General features: G+C 61.8%; 7 protein-coding genes across 7 annotated transcripts; 3 read left to right on the top strand and 4 right to left on the bottom strand.

The window, feature by feature from the left end:
* Positions 1 to 189: 189 nt before the first annotated feature.
* On the bottom strand, positions 190 to 4,868 carry RHTO_07298 (endoribonuclease Dicer; the record flags this gene model as incomplete). Its single annotated transcript, XM_016420956.1, has 9 exons — positions 190 to 218; positions 273 to 661; positions 719 to 915; positions 974 to 1,334; positions 1,388 to 1,781; positions 1,837 to 3,523; positions 3,589 to 4,189; positions 4,242 to 4,453; positions 4,518 to 4,868. The coding sequence occupies 9 exons, from the start codon at positions 4,866 to 4,868 to the stop codon at positions 190 to 192; spliced, it is 4,221 nt and encodes a 1,406-aa protein (XP_016274683.1).
* A 385-nt stretch (positions 4,869 to 5,253) lies between these two features.
* Positions 5,254 to 10,558, bottom strand: RHTO_07297 (mitogen-activated protein kinase kinase kinase; the record flags this gene model as incomplete). Its single annotated transcript, XM_016420955.1, has 11 exons — positions 5,254 to 5,311; positions 5,365 to 5,463; positions 5,529 to 5,617; positions 5,679 to 5,806; positions 5,874 to 5,939; positions 5,999 to 6,161; positions 6,226 to 6,314; positions 6,370 to 6,597; positions 6,656 to 9,152; positions 9,213 to 10,235; positions 10,295 to 10,558. The coding sequence occupies 11 exons, from the start codon at positions 10,556 to 10,558 to the stop codon at positions 5,254 to 5,256; spliced, it is 4,704 nt and encodes a 1,567-aa protein (XP_016274682.1).
* Positions 10,559 to 11,124: 566 nt separating this feature from the next.
* Positions 11,125 to 11,685, top strand: RHTO_07296 (uncharacterized protein; the record flags this gene model as incomplete). Its single annotated transcript, XM_016420954.1, has 3 exons — positions 11,125 to 11,236; positions 11,310 to 11,350; positions 11,419 to 11,685. 3 exons carry the CDS (start codon positions 11,125 to 11,127, stop codon positions 11,683 to 11,685), a joined length of 420 nt encoding a protein of 139 aa, XP_016274681.1.
* Positions 11,686 to 11,843: 158 nt separating this feature from the next.
* RHTO_07295 (alpha/beta hydrolase, N-terminal domain protein) lies at positions 11,844 to 12,723 on the bottom strand (the record flags this gene model as incomplete). The annotated part of the gene is made up of 2 exons (XM_016420953.1): positions 11,844 to 12,387; positions 12,446 to 12,723. The coding sequence occupies 2 exons, from the start codon at positions 12,721 to 12,723 to the stop codon at positions 11,844 to 11,846; spliced, it is 822 nt and encodes a 273-aa protein (XP_016274680.1).
* A 172-nt stretch (positions 12,724 to 12,895) lies between these two features.
* Positions 12,896 to 14,159, top strand: RHTO_07294 (glycosyl-hydrolase; the record flags this gene model as incomplete). Its single annotated transcript, XM_016420952.1, has 4 exons — positions 12,896 to 13,274; positions 13,336 to 13,373; positions 13,496 to 13,839; positions 13,898 to 14,159. The coding sequence occupies 4 exons, from the start codon at positions 12,896 to 12,898 to the stop codon at positions 14,157 to 14,159; spliced, it is 1,023 nt and encodes a 340-aa protein (XP_016274679.1).
* Positions 14,160 to 14,754: 595 nt separating this feature from the next.
* On the top strand, positions 14,755 to 16,118 carry RHTO_07293 (expansin family protein; the record flags this gene model as incomplete). The annotated part of the gene is made up of 5 exons (XM_016420951.1): positions 14,755 to 15,016; positions 15,079 to 15,638; positions 15,722 to 15,834; positions 15,949 to 16,004; positions 16,060 to 16,118. The coding sequence occupies 5 exons, from the start codon at positions 14,755 to 14,757 to the stop codon at positions 16,116 to 16,118; spliced, it is 1,050 nt and encodes a 349-aa protein (XP_016274678.1).
* A 1,229-nt stretch (positions 16,119 to 17,347) lies between these two features.
* Positions 17,348 to 17,792, bottom strand: RHTO_07292 (uncharacterized protein; the record flags this gene model as incomplete). The annotated part of the gene is made up of 4 exons (XM_016420950.1): positions 17,348 to 17,354; positions 17,416 to 17,534; positions 17,591 to 17,711; positions 17,776 to 17,792. The coding sequence occupies 4 exons, from the start codon at positions 17,790 to 17,792 to the stop codon at positions 17,348 to 17,350; spliced, it is 264 nt and encodes an 87-aa protein (XP_016274677.1).
* Between the last annotated feature and the right edge of the window lie 1,428 nt (positions 17,793 to 19,220).

Genomic DNA, 19,220 nt, shown 5'->3' with positions numbered 1-19,220 from the left:
CTTCCCGCCGGCGAAGCACGCAGGCCTCTGAGGGACGCCGGACGAGGGGGACGGCCGAGATGCAGCACGAGCCAGTACGGAAGAGCAAGCTGGCGATAGCTGCAGAGTGTGCGAAAGGGTATAACGGTCGTAGGCAGGGCAAAAGGGCGGTGGACTCGTAGGCGGCGACGGGTGCTGGCGCCGCATGTTTCAGTACTCGCGGATGCGCACGAGCAAGTCTGTGCGAGCTGAAGATCAGCTTGACTCGCGACGAAAGTGGAATGAAAACGCACCGATCGCTTCATCCTGCGCTTCAGCCGCCTCCGTCTGCTCTTCCTCCTCCTTTGTCTCCTCGTCGAACACGACAAGGGCGGAGTTGGTAGACTGCTCGCTGGAGGCGCCACCATCGCTCCCGTCCTGATCGGCTCCCTCATCCTCCTCGATCGGCTTCTTGGCCTTCTCCTTGACGCAGTCACATCTCGCTCCCGCCTCTCCCGCGAGCACCTCAAGCGCCGCCTTCGCGGCGAGTTGCCGCGAGACCGCTTTCGATGAGCTGGTCTGCGAAGCGCGGATCTCGCCGTGGAAAGTGACGAGAGCGGTATAGGTCGGTTGGATGAGGATGCGCGCGGACATGTAGGGCGACTTGGGGAGGGTTGGGGCGGTGTCTGTGAGCGAAGTGACCCTGCAGAGAGTGTAATGGTCAGCAGGCGCAAGGAACGCGGAACGAGGCAAGTCTTGCTTCAGTGAGAGGTGCGTGCAGCCTCGCTTGGCCTTCCAGATCAAGAACCGCGAGTACGGGTCGCGAGCATCCGATTCCTTGATGTGCGGCATGATGTCGGCGTAGAGGCGGTCGAGTACCTCGAGAACCGGCTCGAGTTGCATGCCGCAGTCAAGGAAGACCACAGCGAGAAGGGCTTCGAGGACGTCGCCAAGGACCTACGACGCTCGTCAGCTTCGCAAGTCGAGTGGAGACCGCTTGAGGAAGCCGACGCACCTTCGGAGGATCCCAAAGCCAAGTCAAGGCGCCAGTCGGCACATCTGCGTACTCGAAACGCTTGCCCTGTTCGGCCGCTTCTCGCAGCGCCGTCTCGAGCGGCGGAGACGAGTGCAAGATCATCTTGTGGAGGTCGAGCTTCTTGACGGCGAGAAGGGCGAGCACGCCATTCGAGACCAGCATCGAGCGGACGTAGCTGAGCTTGCCGGGTGTCGAGTTCGGGAAAAGCTGGTACAGTCGGAGCGTCGTCCACCAGTCGAGCAGGCTGTCGCCGAGGTATTCCTCGCGCTCATAGAAGCTGGCGGACTGGTCGACGAAGGAGCGATGCGTGAGAGCTTGCTTCAAGAGCTGTCCTCCACGCCTGCAGGGAAGCATCGTCAACAAAGGATGGCCAAAGAGCAGAGCCGAGCGTACTCGAAGCGGTATCCGAAAGCCTCCTCGATCTTGCGGAAGGCAGGTCCGGCTGCTTGGCTCAAGTTGGCGAGGACGGACTTGCCAGACGGTCTGTCGCTCCACGGAGTGATGCCGCCGAAGCAGAGCCCAAGACGGTCACCGACTTGCATGGCGGTGTCGAACGAGACGAGGGCGGCCGCGCCGAGAATGGCCTCAACGACGTCTGAGAGCAGGCGACGCGAGAGGCGTTTCTTGATGCTCAATCCGTCCGCAGACACATCGGCGTCGTCGGAAGTCTCCGGTACAAAGGTCGAGCTCCGCAGAGTGTAGGGGATGATGCTGGACGCGAAGCCGGTGTCGATCGCTCGACGACGGAGGAACAGGTTGCCGACCGAGTTCTCGCGCAGACGCGTGACTAAAGCGTTGGCACGTCAGTTGGGTCGCTCGAGGCAGGGATCGGAAGCACGCACGTCGGTTCTCGTCGCCGCGAGGATACTCAAGGTAGATGTGGATCGAAGTTGCGACTTTCAGCGCCGAGTCGCCCAGCGTCTCGAGCAGCTGGTAGTCGAATCCTCGGCAGCACGAGGGCGCCGTGAGGGCCTGTACCAGCGTTAACGGTGGATTGGCGGGAAGATCGAAGCGTTGAACGGTGTCGACGGCGGCGGCAGTCTCCAGGAACGATCGGTTGAGCGAGGGAACGAGGGAGAAGGCACTGAAGAAGGCGAGAGGTAGCGTTGTCTGCTGGATCATCGAGACGGGGAAGTTGCGGTTGTGAGCGTAAGGTTTCGGCTGCAGCTCGAAGCGCTGCTCTGGCGGGACAAGAGCGTTGTGCGGGCGAACGTCGAGCGGCTCGTAGCGGACAACCGGCTCTGGAATGCCCTCCTTCGAACCGTGGTAGTCGTAGGCAACCTTGAGGTAGACGTGGTAATCCGGATAGCGGGCGATCAGCTTGCGCTTCGACGTCGGCGAGTCAGGCTCGATTTCGTGCGTCGGGGATGTCGAGTCGACGTCTGTACGGACATCCAGGTAGCGACCGATGCGGGCAGTAGGACGGCGGAGCGGGACAACTACAAGGTCGCCGGGCTTGACCTTCTCGATGTCGAGCGGGGAGAAGGCGCGGTCGAGCGCCGCCCAGTCGATCTGGCCAGCAGTGTCGACCGGAGCCCAGAGAGCAAAGAAGCAGACATCGTCCTCAATGCGGCGGTTGAGGACGATACGAGTACAGGTTCGGTTGAACGCCTCGAGTTGAGCAAGGCGCTCGTCTCGCTCGTCGTCGCTCGGCCAGTCGTGCGAGGAGGTGGCGACGCCCTTGACGGCAAAGGGTGTTCCCTCGCGGGTGAAGAGGGTGAGGAGTTCAATCGCGGGCAGGACCCTCCCCGAGACGAGCGCGAGGCGACAAGGCTGGTCGATATTTGGCAAGCTGATCTCGACGACGTGCACGAACGCTTGCTTCGAGTTCCAGACGTTTCCGAAGTTGTTGGGCAGCTCGAGGTCGAGGTGGGCCGGGATCGGCTCGACGTTAACCTCGCGCCCGTCCGCATCTTTCGAACCTTTGCCCGCCTTCTCGCGAATCGGAAGGAGATGATCATCCAGCGCTCCGGCGCGATGCAGTGCGAGGCAGACTTCGAAGGCTGCGCGCTGCTTAGCTGCCTTCTTCGTTGGCATCGGGTCCGAGACGAAGACGGTTCTGTCGAGAGCGGCCGTCTTCGGGACCGTAAGCGTCGCGAACCACGGCGGACCTGCTGCGCTGAGAGCGAACTCGGGTTTGACAACCGTCGACCAGACGTCGTACCGCAAGAGCTGAAAGAACTCGGCGAGAGTCGGGATAGCGGATTGATGGGTGAGGAGCGCGCCTTTTGCGGTCGAGTAGGTCGGCAGGTTGTCGAGTTCCGGCTCGAGCGGGTCGTCTGGAAGCTCGTCCCTCCGTTCGTACATGTCGCGCAGAGCTGCTTCCTGCGCGACGTACTCCTTGTACTTGGCCGCCTCGGGCGAACCTTCCTCGGCAATGACGATGTAGCGTGCGTCGGATGCCCTCGCTCGCCCGCGAGACTGGACGTAGCCCGTGATGGTCGTCAGAGCGTCGAAGCGAACGACGACGTTGACCTTTTGGATGTCGAGCCCTTCTTCGGCGACTCGGGTCGCGACGACGAGGTTGTACTGCGGCGGGGCCTAGAGTCAGCTTGATTCTGCTAATGCGAAGTGGGGACCTACCTCGCCTGCACGGAACGCGGCCACGATCGCCTGCTGCTCCTTGAAATGGCCATGCCGAGCTCCGCCAAGTCGGGACCGTTGCCGCGACCCCAGCCTTCCCTTCCATGTCCGACGAGAGCAGCCGGACGGGTCCAGCCTCGGAGCGAGTCAATGCGCTTGATGAGCTCGACAAGAACCGAGGCATGATGGCGTTGCTCGACGAAGACGATGATGTGCGCGTTCGGGTCGCGGCTGTAAGGCTCGAGCGAGGCGACGAGAGCCTTGACCTTCGGCGAGAGCTCGTCCGAAGTGCTGGAGAGTATCGCCGGACTGTCACAAGCAGGCGGAGTCGTCGGTGTGGCCTCATAGAGCAAGAGCCTCGCGCCAGCGGTGCCGAACAGGCGGTACGCCGCAATGAGTCGTTTTTCGAAGCGACCGGCTTGCTCGGCATTGGGAGGACCGGGCACGTTGTACAGGAGGAGGCGAGCAAGACCAGCGTCGGCGGCAACGTCGGGCGGAGTTGGACTGTGCGTGACGAGCTGCTCTTGGGCGGACGGCGTATGCGCTTCGAGCTCGGCTCGGTGGTCGCTCGATATCTCGAGGATCCGTGCATCGAGATTCGACTCAAGCTCGCTGCGGACGAGATGGTCAGTAATGTGCGCGGGAGGATTGCGGGAAAACGCACGCGACAGCCTTCCAAGGTTGCTTGACGTTCCAGATGGGCGACGCGGTCAGGCCAAGGATCTTGGGGACTCGCTCGCCTCGTTGCTTGAGCGGGTGGTAGTGCTGTCGGAGAATCTCAGCGGCTGGATGGCGTTTTTGAGCGTGATGGGCCTCGTCGAACACCATGAGCGAGACGTTCCGAAGATCGAAGTAGCCGGCGGAGAGGGCGTTCAGCTGAAGAGCAAGGACCGTAGTATCAGCGTCAATTCAAGCGAGCAAGTTTGACCGAAGAACGCACCCACACCTGAGGAGTAAGAACGGCGATGTCGGTAGTCGAGAGCTCCTCTCGCCAGCGTTCCGTCTTCCAGACGTCGACTCCGCTCGCACCGACAAACGACTTGACTCTGAGTGTCGTAGCAGCTTCGAGAACGCTCGCCTGCTGATGCACGAGGGTCACTGTCGGCGTGAGGAAGATGATGAGGGTGTGGTCGTCGATCTGTCGGGGCTGGGCGGCGATGGCGCGGATGAGGAGCACGGCAATGAAGGTCTTGCCGCTGCCCGTGTCTGCCCGCACGACCACGTTGCGCTCGAGCGCTGACCTCGTTACGTCCTCCTGGTAGGCGCGGGGAACGAGCGCCTCAGCCGCCATCGCAGGGCGCGCCGCGGCAGTGAGAGCACGACGAGCAGTGATAGCAAGCTGACCGCGCCCGCGACACAAGCTCAGCGACGATGCGAGAGTGCGGTCGAGGGTTGAGGGAGGTCCGCACCGCCTCGTCGAGGTGGGCAGGTCACAGAGCGCGGCGGAGCTTCACTACGAGGTGGCAGAGGCGAGCAGTACTCCCAACCACGCCGATGGAGAGGCAGGTCGAGCGGGACCGCCGTGAGGGCCAGGCCAGACGCGAAAGGAGCTTTGCGAAGCGTAACGAGACGTTGCGGATGATACGGAGAGATCTAGGTATGCGCAAAACTGCAAGGGTAGCTAGAAGGATACATGAAAGGAAGGGTACGGAGAAACAGCGTAAGGCGGAGCGTGGTCAAGAGGCGGAGGGAGTGTTCGGGGCGCGGCGACGCTCTTCTTCCGCCGTCATGATTCTGCGGGGACCAGCGTGAGCAGCGTCCCGTGAGCTTAGAGAGACAGGACGTACTGATACAACGAGCTCTGCGTGAAAGACCAGTGCGGGTCGAGGGTCGTGAGGAAAGGGTGGTGTTTCGCCTCGGAGGCTTTCGGACGGCGCTCCGGCTCGCTGCGGCGCGGATGACTTTCGTCAGCATAGCCGTTAAGATCAAGGGAGGAAGAGACGACACGCACATCTGGAGGCAGTCGCTGACGAATTGGTCGGCGTATTCGGACAGGTTGACGTCGGGCGGAAGAGGCGGGCGCATGCGTTCGGCACCGAGCTGCGAGCAATATTATCGATGAGTACATCAAGCTCCGGTTGAACGCAAGCGTGGGGCGCGCCTTGAACATCGCTCCCATGAAGCCCTCGCCCTCCCACGGCCTCGAGCCCGCGAGCATCTCGATGCAGATGCAGCCGAGACTCCAGATGTCCGCTTTGGCCGAGTAGCCCTGCTTGTTGTTGTGGATGACTGCGAGCGTGCAGTCAAGAGAAGTCAGCAAGGCGGCGGTGGACGAGGGAGGGAGGGAAGGACTCGCCTTCGGGCGCCATCCAGAAGATCGAGCCCTGCATTGACATATTCTCGTTGTTCTGATAGATGTCGCCTGTTTCCTCACATTTGTCAGCCGTGCGAGCGGGAAGACGGCGGAGAGGCTGGACGCACCGCTCTTTTTCGACGTGCCGAAGTCGGAAATCTTGCACATGCCGTCCTGGTCGATGAGGATATTGTCGGCCTTCATGTCGCGGTGAAGGATGCCGAGTCCGTGTAGGTACTCGAGCCCATCGAGGATCTGCAGCGTGAAGAACTTGATCACGTCCTCCTCGAACTGCGAGGGAAAGAGGGAGGGTCAGCTAGGCGCAAAACGCGTCGGTTCGCTCGAGTCAGCTCACCTTGCCGTGCGTGCGGATGATGCGGCCGATCGAGCCACCGGGAACGTATTCGAGGAAGATAGAGAGGAATTCGGGCGTTTGCTCCATGCCTGCGGACGGTCTCGTCAGCGAATTCTCCCATGGTCGCTGAACGAGTGAACGTACCGAGGTACAGCACGATGTTCGGGTGGTCGAGATCCTTGAGAAGCTCGATCTCCGCCTTGAGCGACGAGATCATGCCCTTCGTCCGCTGGTCCTCCTTGTCCGAGTACGTTCGCGGCATCTCGACTTGCTTGACGGCGATCGTCTCGCCTGTTGTGACGCTGAGCGCGATGTAGACGTGGCCGTACGTGCCGCGGCCGATCAAGTCGCCCTTGATCCACTTGTACGAGACTGCGAGAGGAAGGCAAGGTCAGCAGCGGAGAGGCGAAACGATAGCAATTCGACCCACAATTCTCGGGATCCTCGTCGGAGATCTCCTTGATGTTGCTGATCTGCTTCATCTGAGCGGACGTGACCTCCTCGATCCTCGCGCCGAACAGCTTGGTGCTCTTCCGGCGAAGCAAGTTCGAAGCGAGGCCTGAAGCGGCGCTTGCGACGTTCCTGCCCGCCTTCTGCAGCATGCGCTTGCGGTCTTGCGCGACGACGCGAATCGACTTGCGGTAACCCAGCGCTGCCGCACCGCCGCGACGAGAGCCAGACGAGTTTGCTGACGGAGGTGGGCCCGCTTGTTCGCGGACAGGACTCGACGCATTGGTCGAAGGCGTCGAGGGTCCGGACGTCGGCAGGTCGAACACTGGCTTGTCAAGATCGTGCTCGGGGAAGAAGACGTCGAGGTTCTCGAGAACGGTCTCGACAGGCGGACGGAACGCCCAATCCTTCTCGTCCTGCTCCCGCGCCGCAAACGAGTTGCGACGAGCAAAAGGGGAGGTCGGCAGGCAAACGATCTCGTCGAGGCGAGGATGCTGGAAGCGTCGTCCGAAGCCGCCTCCACCGCTCGAGCCTTCTGACCGACGACCTGCGCTTGGAGGCTCGCTTGGGCGACTGCTAGACGGCGGCGGACTGGGGTCGCTCGGTTTGGAAGCGGGTGGCGGAGGCGGGACGGGCTGTGGCGAGACGGCGGTAGGAGCGCGACGGTCGATCTGAAGCCGCAGACTGGGACGGTTGGTGAGTGAGGAGTTCCTGCTGAGTGTCGTGCTAGTCGAGGAGGACGAAGGCGGAACCGGCGTCGAGGATGGACCGTGACCGGGGAAGAAGGTCGACGAGTCTTCGAGCTCGTCGCCAAACTCGTCAAGCAGCTTCGGAGGCTGAGGAGCGGCAGCCGAGGATGGCGGAGGGCGCAGAGTCCCAGTCTCGCCAGCCGGCACGAGCGTGCCGTTTTCCGTGCTTGTGGTAGCAGATGCGCCAAAGCGAGAGAGAATGGTTTGTGTCCAGTCTTGCGCGTCGGGAACCGAGTCGCGCTTATCGCCGCCGCCCGTGACGCTACCTGACGCGCTCGTGGCAGATCCCGGCGCGCTGTTCTGACGACGCATCGGTGAAGAAGACCCATACGACGAAGGCGCGGGAACGGCGGTGGTCGTCTGGGTGGGCGGTGCCGACGGAGGCGGATGAGCCAACGTCGCTTCAGCGGGTTTGACGAGTGCAGGCTGGTTGACGGGGAACCAAGTGCTCGTCTCCTCGTCGAGCGGATCGCCGAACTCGTCGACGAGTTTCGGCTTCGACGGCGTCGAGACGGAAGCCGGCGGAGCATCGCTTGCCGGGGTGAACGGCCCAGTCGTCGAGCTGCGAGCCGACGACGCCGAGCTCGTGTCGCGGCTGATCGCGCTGCCCATCGCCTCTGTTCGAACAGGTCGCCGATCGGCATCGGCGATGCCGTCGTACGCGCCGTCGTCGTCTTGGAAGGGCGGAGCCGAAGGAACTGGCGACGGCCACCTGGCCGAGCGAGGCGACGTCTGCTGGACCGCCGGTACGGAACTCGTGCTGGGTCGGCTCGTCGGCGACATGACCGAGTCCTGGCGAACGCCGGCCTGCAGGCTGAGAGGTAGGTCTCGCCTGGGAGGCGATGCGGCACTTCCCTCGGAAGATAACCGGCGAGTTGACGACCCGCTCTGGACCTCATACTCGCTCGTCTCGCTCCGTCGGCGGTGCGCCGATTCACCAACTCGCAGGTCGGACACGCCTGTCGCGAGGTCGTACATCGTCGCTGGCCGTTGACCTCCAGCCCCGACGCCCGCAGGCTGACTTCGGGTTTGGTCGACGTGTGGACGCGGCGGGACGACCGGAGGAGCAGGCGATGCATACGGCGAAGCCCTGGCGGCGGCTTGATGCCGTGCTTGCACCGGCGCCGAGTAGAAAGCCGAAGCGAGATTCGGGTTTGGAGAGGCAGGAGGCGGGGACATACTCGACGAGTGGAGCGAAGCGACTTGCGAGTACGGAGGGCGGACGGGCTGCGAGCCTGCTGCACCGGGATGTCCAGTCGGACCAGGCGGAGGCCGGAAGCCTGAGCCGGGGTAGGGAGGCGAGGCGATCGGCGGCGGACTTGCGAAAGTTCCGCGCAGATTGTCGGCGCTCTTCGAGACCATTCGCTGCGCCTGAGGTGGCGCCGCGAGCGTCGCAGCGCGAGGCGGAAGATTCGGGTTAACCGGAGGAACGGGTCGCTGAGGTTGAGAGAGGTGGACGACCTGCGAGAATTGGCCTTGCAGCGAAAGATTGTGGTACGGCGATTGGGATGACGGGAGAGGGAGGTTCTTGTAGGGCTGACTGCCGTACTGAGGGAGACTCGCGCGAGGATCGGTCGGGGGAAGCGGGCGAGGCGGGAGAGGCGAGACGACGGGGCGAGCGGCGGCCATGGACGCCTGAGATACCGGAGCAGGCGCCGATGTGCTGTGCATCCACGACGTCGAAGTCACTTGGACTGTCGGGACTGTCTGCGATCGCGCCTCTTGTGGCTGCGGCGGAAGTCAACGAATCGGGCCTGAGGGACCCATGACGACTTGACTGGAGCCAACGTGCTGTAGCGGTTGAGGCGAGGAAGGGAAGTACGGTTGGTAGGCGGAGGAAGGGTTCGGCGAGAAGTGCGGCGTCGACAGCGGCGAAGGTGACGCGGTGGGGCCGGACGAAAGCCGCGGAGAGAGGTGAAAGTAGTCCTCGGGCGACGTCTTCGTCGTGCTGCCGCTGCGAGCCCGTGGGCCTGGCTCGGACCGCCCAACGGGCGGGCTCAGCGAGATACCCGACTGCGGCGAAGCGACCAGACGTGCTGAACTTTCGCTAGAAGTCGAGACCTGTCGAGTCGAGTGACTCCACGTCGAAGCCGTCCAGCCAGGCCTCTCGCCGTTCAACCCGGGACTGGGCATCCCTCCGAACTCGTCCATGACCTGGCTTGGCGAGCGCTGGCTTCGGCCGTACTCTGGCCTGCTCATCGCCTCGTTCCGCTCCGCCGACGTGCCCGACGATGTGCTTGGGCTTTTTTGCCGGTGCAGGCTTGCCGCCGAGACGGGTGATGATCCTCCGCCAGTACTGTCTCGCTCGCGCCGGGCTCCACCTGCATACTCTGCCGCGCTCCGGACGTCCTCCGCATGTGAGCCGCTGCGTGACCTCGTTCGACGCGGCGCGACTTCTTTGACAAAGACGGTGACCTGACCGCCTCGGCCCTTTGCGCTTGCGCGCACCGCTTCCCACAACTCGTCGTCACCGACTCGCCGTCCTTCTCCCGCGCCAATTTGCGTCAGGTAGAATGCTTGCCGAGGCATGTCTTCGTCGGCGATGTGCAGGCGGGACATGATGACGTCCTTTATCGCTTCGACGGAAGGAAGGGAGCTCAGGGGCACGACGACGAGCGATTCAAGGTCGGCTGTCGCGGTGATGATCGTTCCCTGCGGCAGCGGCGAGCGTGGGCGGGGAGAGAAGGATGAGAAAGATGGACTGGAGTAGGCGTCGTGAGGGTGAGGAGAGTGTGCGGATTGAGGAGGTGGTGAAGGTGCGTTGTGGTGCGACGAAGCGGTCGAGGCGTAGCGCTGCTCATGCTGAGGTGGCTGAAAAAGTGGTACACAATCAGCTTGGAATCGCAGCGTACGCGAAGGAGCAGGCGCACCAGATACTCGATCGACCCATCCCTGCGCGAGAAAACGCTGGTCGGCGGCGACTGCGGGCTGAACTGGCCGGGGTACGGCGGTTGCATGAACGAGGAAGACGATGAAGGGCGAGCGGAGGCGTTCAAAGGCGGATGCTGCGGGAGAGGCCTCACCGCAGGATAGGAGGGTGCGGTTGATGAGGAGGAGTGGGCTGGCGAGCTGACTGACGGAGGCGGGGGCATGCCTGGTGGTGGCGAGCGGTAGCCCTCGTAGTGCTGCTGCATCGAGGCGAGCTGTCCTGGCGGACGCTGACTGTACCGAGCAAGATGATCGGGTTCAGCTTCCGAGGCGTGAGATGTCGCTCGTACAGCGAGTACGCACCTGGTCGATGTTCAATCCGTGTCCGACTACCTTTCGACTGTTCCGCCTCGTCCTCCAGCAAGCCGAGGATGACCCACGCACCCCTTCCCGGGATCTCAAGGACCTCGCGGTGACGCTCAGAGCGAGAGGTCTGCGACAGCGACAGACGCTGGCACCAGACGTAGGGCTGTGTTGCAGTGCCGACGAGCGTCCCACGGCGTCTGCGGGTCCAGCGAGGCGTGTGTCGTCTGAGAGAACGAGGATCGCCTCGATGAAGTCGGACGAGGTGGATCAAGGTGATCGCGGCGCAAGCGGACGTTCGTTGGAGTCGGTAGGGAATCAAAGCAGTCGTAAGAAGCCGTAGCAACCGCAAGAACAAGCTTCGTGGGGACAAGCAAGGGTGCCGGGATTACGGGCACTGGAAGAGGAGGAGTTGGCTCTGCCTACTCGCTAGCTGACTCGCGCTGGACTAGCTGAGCACGCTGCGACGATGCCAGACATGTCGGAAACACGCAGGCTCGGCACGCCCTTGCCGCGCAACCCTTCCTCCTCGTCCTCGTCGAATCGCTCATCAACCAACAAGTCAAACCAGCCCCGGGCGGGTGAGTGGCCATTCGATACTCTGCGCAAGTATGTTGGAGTGCGCTAACGCTGTTTTGGACCCGCCCTGCTCAGGTTCGCCGTTGAAGCAAGGCTCGCGACTTCCGTCTGAAGGGGTGAGTTGCTCGTTCGCCGTCAGTTCAGCATTGTACCCGGTACACTGACACTCCCAATGATCGTACAGTCCGCCTCTCCCACCGTCTCGGCCGGTAAATCCCCCGAACCTCCCTCTCGCCCATCGTCGACCGACCGCCAATCCTCCTCAACCGAAGAACAGCGGCAAAGTTCCCGAGATCCCCAGACGACGACGCGGCAACAGCCTACAGAAGCAGAGTTGAAGGCACGAGCGGCGGCAGCTGTGGCAAAGACAAGGATCAGGGCGGACCCGAGCATGTCGAGCGCATTCAAGAAGGACCAGGACCCAGAGTTGTACGAGTTGTTCGTCGGTTGAGGCGGTCGATGAAGGAGAGGGTAGTGTGGAGCATGCCGATCTGCTGCCTGTTGTACTCCTAGCGACCATCCTCGCTCTGCATCGTCCGTCACTGACTGTTGCTCCAAGCGAATCATTCAAGCTGTCCATGCAGTCTCTCCTGCTCCACTTGTCCTGCTCTATGGCTTTGTTGCAGACTTGCGCTGAACCCACGCGCGCACCGTCTCCAGCAGCTCAATCTTCGGCGCCCGATCCAGCCAAAAGTGATCCGCACCTTCGATCTCTACTGCTTCCCACGTCTTGGCTCCATTCCCTTCCGCCACGGTCTCTAGCTCACCCGCCCACTTCCTCAGCTTCTCGACGCCGGAGAAGTGGTCCTTGTCGCCAAAGATGGCCATGACTCGCTCATTCCCTCGCTTCACCGTGTTTCGCAATGCTGTCGTGAACGGCTCAGAGCGAAAGAGCGTGAGAGCCCAGAGGACCGAGAGAGGGTAGGAGATGAGGAGGTAGGAAGTGGTGAGTACGGCGTGAGGATGGGAAGGCGGCGGCGCTGGAGGTGGACAGGCGGAGGCGGCGAGCGAGCCGAAGGAGTAGCCGCAGAGGAGAATTTGGCGTTCGACTGGGGGCGAATCAGACGGTATCGAGCCGGTCTCTGGCGGGAAGAGGAGCGGGAGAACGAGGTCCTGGACGAGTTTCCGGTAGTCTTCCGCCTCAGTCGCTCCGCTGTTCCTCAACAAGACTCAGTGGGTGTAAGAAGACCCTGAGCTGGAAGAACACGCACGTCCAGCTCGCACTTCCCTCACTCTCGCCAGCTCCTCTCGCATCATACCGAACGACGGCATACCCCTCGTCCGCCAACAACTCTGCTACCGCCGTCACCACGTGGTCCTCCTTTCTGCCTCCTAGTCGACCGAAGGGATGCGCAATCAGAGCTGCTCGAGTGATGGGCGGTCGTGTGCCTTCGACTGATGAAGATGGGTGGTGAAGGAGGTAGGAGAGACGAGGACCATTCGAGAGTTGGTGGGTGCCAGCCCGTACAAGCGAGCTCTTCGACGCCATGCGAGCCTGAAACCGCCAATAGAGAGGATACGAAGCGAAGAGTTGTCCGTCAACCTCGTCCCCCGCCGTCGGCAACGGCTTTCACCGCGACAACAACCTCGCAACGCCCGCTACAGCACTTCGGGTCTCCAGAACTGGCTCACAAGAGCGCTCTGCTCGAACGTCGCTCACCATGCGGATCCGACGACTCGCGACTGCCCTACTCGCCGCGCCTCTCCTCGTCGCAGCGCAATCTCCTCCTCAAATCCTCGTGTACTATGCGACCGCCGGCTACTACCACGACTCGATTCCGGCTGCGATGTCGGCGATCCAGCAAATCGGGCAGAACACCTCGCTGTTCAACGCGACTTTCTCGAAGGACGAGAACCTCTTCACGCCAGCCCAACTCGATCCTTTCAAGGCGATCGTCTTCCTGAGCAACTCGGATCAGGTGTTGACGAGCGATGGAGAGGCGGCGTTGACTGATTGGTTGACGAAGGGAGGGTCGCTCGTCGGATTGCACGCTGGGACGGCCTGCCTGTTCAACGACACTGCATTCGGCGTCGCAATGGGTGCGCAAGTCCTGCACATCACTCAGGGAGCTGTGTGCTGACGCTCGAAGGCGAGACGCAGGCTCCTGGTTCGACTACCACCCGCAGATCCAGAATATTGTGCGTCTTCGACCCGTTCCTTCTCACATTTCTCCCGCTTCCCCTCCTCTTCATTCCGCCTGAAGTCATTCGACATCGTGGCAGTATTCGCCAAACCCGCTGAGTCGTGACTTCCCTCGCAGACCTTCACCAGGATCGCCGACCACCCGACCGTCAGCATGTTCTCCGACCGCTTCGTCTCGTACGAGGAGGCCTACCACTTTCGAAGCGATCCTCGAAGCGTCAACGCAACCGTCATCCTCTCCTACGACCCGTCGAGCGTGAACGACCCACAGTACGGTACGCGGCCGTACTACCAGGGAACTCCGCCGCCCATCGCATGGTACAGGGAGGGTCAGTCGGTCGACCTGAGCAATGGGACGGCGCTGAATCCGCCGAGGATGCCGGGACGAACCTGGATGACGAGTCTTGGGCATACCATCGAGGTTTGGAGTGATCCGACGCACTTGGCGCATGTCGAGGCGGGGTGCGTGTTGAGGCGTTCTCTGAGCCTTGTGTATCTGCTGATATTCTTCTTTGTGCAGACTCCGTTGGGCACTTCAACACTTTACTACAAACACCTCTTCCTCCTCCGCCTCCCCATCCTCCGCCGCTTCATCCCCCTCTTCTGCGTCCTCCGCATCTCGCACAGCAACTTCCACTGCGCCTTCTGGCTCTGCAGCGCCTGCCGCGACTTTGCAGACTCCTTCGGCAGCGTCCACTCTCTCGCCCATGCTCGCACCCGCCTTCGCACTTCTCCTCTTAATCGCTGCCATGTCCATTGTGCCCAGCTCGATTTCTATATAGACTATTCAAGACTGCATTGTATCCATCGCCGCATTACGCTCGCACCTTGCGCAAGACTTTCGCAAGCAAACGCGACCGCGTCTGAACGCGAGCGCGCCCAGCGGGGCCGTCCAGTGCCACGCTCACAGGCTGTTTGGGGACGATGCGCGAGCTTGTATGCGTTGTAAAGCGTTCATATAGGACGTTTGCACCGTCGGTGAGCCCTGCGAAGGGGTGTGGCGAGCGCGCAGCCGATGTTGACCAACGCCTCGTCGACGCGGGGCAATGCCGGACCGTTGCGACGTTTCTCGGTCAAGCATTCTTGGTCGCTCCCGCGCTCGCTGCCCTTCTCTCCTTCTCTCCTGCACGCTCCGTCTCTTCCCTGCTCTCTCCCGCTCGAACGCCGCTCAGCCGGTCTCCCGCTTGCCTCCTCTCCGTCTCTTCGAATTCGAGGTGCGTCGGTCCTTTTCCTTCGGAGTCTCCGGCCCTGCTGACGATGCCCATGCACCTGTGCTACAGCTGGGCTCGTCTTCCGCACCGTACGACTGCTTGTAGCCATCTAGACACCTTCGACAGCCTCCTCGCCCACTCCCCCGCCCTCACTCTATCTCGCAGCATGCCTTCGCTCACTTCCCTCGTCACATTCCTCGCCCTCGCCCTCCCCCTCGCGTCCGCCGGTGCCGCGCACTACTCCCACCCTCGCAATGCCGCCCTTGTCGCTCGCAACGCCCACGGTCGCGTCGCTGGCAAAGCTCGCACGCTGCCGAGGACTGGTCGCCGCCTGAGCAAGCGTCAGGAGGCGACGCTCAAGTGCTTGACGGCGTACACGTTTGCGTTGTGCGATGGCGACAACTGCACCGACATGGGATCCGTCGCCGGTGAGTTGGCTTGCTCTGAGCCCTTCGCCGCGGTGCACAGGCTGACCGCCTTCTCATGACAGCCGGTACAATGTGCCAGGATGGCGCAATCACTTGGGACACCGGTGCAGGTTCGGCGCCGCCGTCTTCGGGAATCTACTCGCCTCCCGCTCAGGAAACCGTCGCGACAACGCCTCCTGCTCAGACGACTCCCGCCGCCGCCAAGACCACAACGACTGCTGCACAATCTAGTGCGTCGGTCGACAAGAAGCTCGCCAACAACGCCGTCCAGTCCACCACCTCTTCTGCTGCGGCCGCCCAGACTTCAGCACCAGCAGTCCAGCTCAACGTCGGCGGGTCCGGCTCTTCCTCCAGCGACTCTTCCTCGATCGACACGAGTTCGGATGACTGGGTCTGCGACGACGAGACCTCAACTTCGAGCGCTGCGCCGCAGACTTCCGCCGACACGGGCGTCCAATCCGTCAAGACGTCCGCTCCCGCTCCTACACCGACGACGACCTCCTCTGCACCTGCTCAGACTTCGAGCGCGTCCTCGGGCGGCGGCCAGGTCTTCACTGGCCAGGCGACCTACTATTATCAGTACGGCGTCGCCGGCTCGTGCGGGAACTACAACAGCGACTCGGTAAGTGCACCTTTATGGCAGTCTACACAGCGCTGCGTGCGCGACAGATGACAGAAGCTCACAGTCCTCTCGCCTGCTTGCAGGACTACATTGTCGCCGTCAACGCTGCACAAATGAACAGCGGGTGGTGCGGCAAGACCGTTCACATCACCAACACTGCCACGGGTGCCTCCATCACCGCCACTATCGCTGACACGTGAGTCTCACCTCTTCATAATCTTTTGAGGCCCTTCTCCCTGGTTTCTCGCCGTCCCCTCGCCCGACCGCGTCCTTCTCGTGCCGTACTGACAATGTAGGACCCTGTACGCAGCTGCCCAGGGTGTGCTGAACAATCGCTCGACCTTAGCCAGGGAGCATTTGACGCCCGTACGTCTTGTCCCTCTCCGGGCGGCTTCTTAGACGCTGACTCCTCGTTCTGCAGTCGGCTCGGAGAGTCAGGGAGTATTGCCGATCTCTTGGGGATTCTCTTCGGAATTCTAGTCTCGCCTTTGCGGCGGATACGAGCTGTACAAGCTCTTGTACCTTTCCTTCTCACACGGGTAGACATCGTCCTTCATTCTGGCGTTGAATGCGATAACTCCTTCAGCACCGAGCATGGAAGGCCGACGGAGTTGAGGCAGCATGATGGAATCCGGGCAGAGCCAGCACACCGTCCTCCTTGCTTCCTCCCTTACCTCCGCGACCCATTCCTCCGCAATCTCTAGCAGGTAAACGCCCAACCTGCACGTGCTGCCCTCCTGCTCCTAGGCTTTGTAGAGAAGAATTGCCGGTGGATACAGCGCCTCGTCGCCTTCTGGGACGCGCCTTGTCGAAGTCGCCTGCGATTGCGAGCGTCTGGCATCGCACGGCTGTGAGGGTTGTACGACGAGGTGCGTGAGCAGAGTTGGAACGCCACTCTTCGAGCTTTCCCTGAGCAGTACCAGGCCGTCCACGGAGCGAAGAAAGCCGCGCCTTGCCTTCGCACTTGCTCCTGCTGAATCCTTTCTTTTCCGGCTCCGCCTTTCCGCTACTACGTCTCCCATCGTCAGTGCAGCCTTTGACTCAATGCAAACACACTTGTACAGTGCGTTGAGCCGTCGAAGCGCCGCAGATTCGACGTTGCAGCGACGTAACGACCTCGACCCTTCCCAGATCCTGAAGTTGTGTGCGGACTTCGATTGGCAGAGCTGCGCTGTGTCACCTGTGACGATGCGAGTTGATACAGGATCACTAAATGAGAAAGGAAAGGTGCGTTGCCTGGGGATGGAACCAGGGCGGACGACGAAGGGAAATTGAGGGGAGGGAGGAGGGAGGTCGTCGTCAATAGTGGGCCGGGTAGCCGGAGCCTGACTTCTCTTCGGAGCGAAGTCACTTGTATATCATGGTGAGGCTCGAGATAGCTGACGCTCTGCGTAGGTGCAGGTATTTGCAAAGAGAACCTTCTTCTCCATCCAACCGAAACTCTAGCCCCTCCGCCGCAACATTCATTGCTCTGCTCACACAGACCACCAACCCTGCACTCTGCCCCGGCCCCTTGGATCCCTTGACCGATGCTGCTCAACATGCTTCTTACAGCCCGAACTTTGGGATGTGAGGTAGATGCCCGAGGCGACGAAAACTGTCAGGAGGACCGGTATGGCGAGGGAGATTGAGTCTTGGCAGCTGTTTTCTGGGCTTGGAGCATTCGAGGAGAGGAGCGCGGCGAAGGTGAAGCTTGACTTCGAGAGGGATCAGGATCTGGGCAACGATGCGAATGAGTCCCGCTCGTTCAGCTGCGCAGGTAGTTGAGCGCACGCACGTCCTGCGTGCGTATGTTTCCCCAAATACGATTCCCGTTAATGGGAAGCGGATGAGAAGGGCAAGGTAGGCGAGATAGGCGAGGTAGAAGAGGTGGTCGAGGAGAGATGCGAGTCTGCCCTGCGGTCAAGTGAGGGTTAACTCAGAACGCAGAGGCAAATCCGGACTCGACGCACCCCGCAGATGAAGTCTCGCTCGCCAAGCAAGCCCTCCAAGACCATCCGAAGCGTGCGAAGCCCAAGTAGGAGGTCTCCGCCGCCCTTCCTGCCGCCCCGTCTGTCTCGAGTCGGAGCAGGACTGTTCGATGGTGGTCAAAAGGTCAGACTTGACCGTCGAACGAGCCCACGAAGGGAGAGCGCACCAGGTTGAGACCGTCATCCTCAGCGAGCGCAAGATGGTATCTGGCGGGTCGCGAGTTGCTGCGCTCGGCTGCAATCGCTTCGTCGGTCAAGCAGGAGACGCTGTTGTGCTAGCTGTTCGTCGATAGCATGTGTGAGCGTTGTAGTCGATGGTGGAGGAGGCTGTGCAGAGTGGACGGATCGGTCCCATGCCTCCACTTCGACTCTCTCACCGCTCACACTCACTGCTGGATCGTAAACTTGCTCGTGGACACTGCTCGACTCTGCGCAACTTTGGCGACACGACGTACCCGGCCGTCGCTCGCTCTCTCACCGTCTTCGCTCGCCGATACCCTTCTCGCGACTCGACGAACCGTCAACTCGCAACGACGGCCTCGCGACGGGGATTGGAGGCGCTCAAGCGGGCGACAAGTAGGAAGGATCGCTTTGTGGGTTTAGCGCGCGCGTTCTGCCACTTATGCGACGTGGGGCCAGGAGCTACCGCAGGCGGGAATGCGGCGCAAGGCTTGTTTTGGGGCGTCGACTGCCGCGTACGCATTTGCAACCGACGCTACGAGATCCTTGAACATGTTATCTCGCTGTCGAGCCGTCCTCAGCCCACTGGTTGAGGAGTAGCGGCTCGAAGCTGCTTCTGCGGGGCTTGCTGGCGAGCTCCCTCTCTCATCTCGCTCTTTTCCGGCTTGCGGCTTCGCACTGAACTGCTCCATTGGCTCATACTGCTCACACGGCCTGTCCCTTCCGACCAAACTGCGAGGCGGCGGGAGAAATAGCGAGAGTTGCGGCGGTGGGCGTGCGACTTTGCGTCTCTCAGCAAAGGTAGAGATGTCGCTCTTGAACCTGAATCCTGACGGCGAGCTGTGCAAGTCGCAGGACGGGCGAGAAAAACGCATGCCGTTCTATTTACGGCGATTCGATCTGCACCTCCGCTGGCCGTAAGTTCGTCCAGCGAGTCGCGACAGCCTCCCCTCGAGCAGATCCGCCGACCTCCTCGTCCTGCGACGTGAGGGCTGTTCCCGGCTTGGACGCACTCAAACGCTCCTTCCGACGCTTCCTTCAAGCTTGCAACCCTCCCTGTGCGCCGAGAAGCGCCATCTCGAAAAAGTGCACAGGCGACAGGAGTCGCCTGGCGCACTGCACACCGGCTGTGAGAGGCCGCTTGGACAATGGTAGGATTTTTGGCTTGCTGTTCGATGCTCGGACCGCGTCAGCCAGCCCTACGATGCGAGTTGTCGCGGAGCGCACCCTCTCACGCTCTCCCTCGTCTCTCGCACTCTCGCACATCGCTCATCCAGCTCAGACCGCGTTCTCAAAGCTTCCAGCTGCCCAGAAAGCGTGCTTCAAGTAGCCTACGACCTTTGACACGCCACCGCACGGCCAGCTCGACCCTCCCTCTCCTCCACCGCTTCATCAGTCAACCTCGACTCGACTTCGCCATCGCAGCGCACAA

Source organism: Rhodotorula toruloides, assembly GCF_000320785.1.
Source record: "Rhodotorula toruloides NP11 unplaced genomic scaffold Scaffold6, whole genome shotgun sequence".
In the NCBI taxonomy this organism is placed as follows: Eukaryota; Fungi; Basidiomycota; class Microbotryomycetes; order Sporidiobolales; family Sporidiobolaceae; genus Rhodotorula; species Rhodotorula toruloides.
Note: the sequence above shows the minus strand (reverse complement) of the source record. Positions and strands in the feature narration are given on the sequence as shown.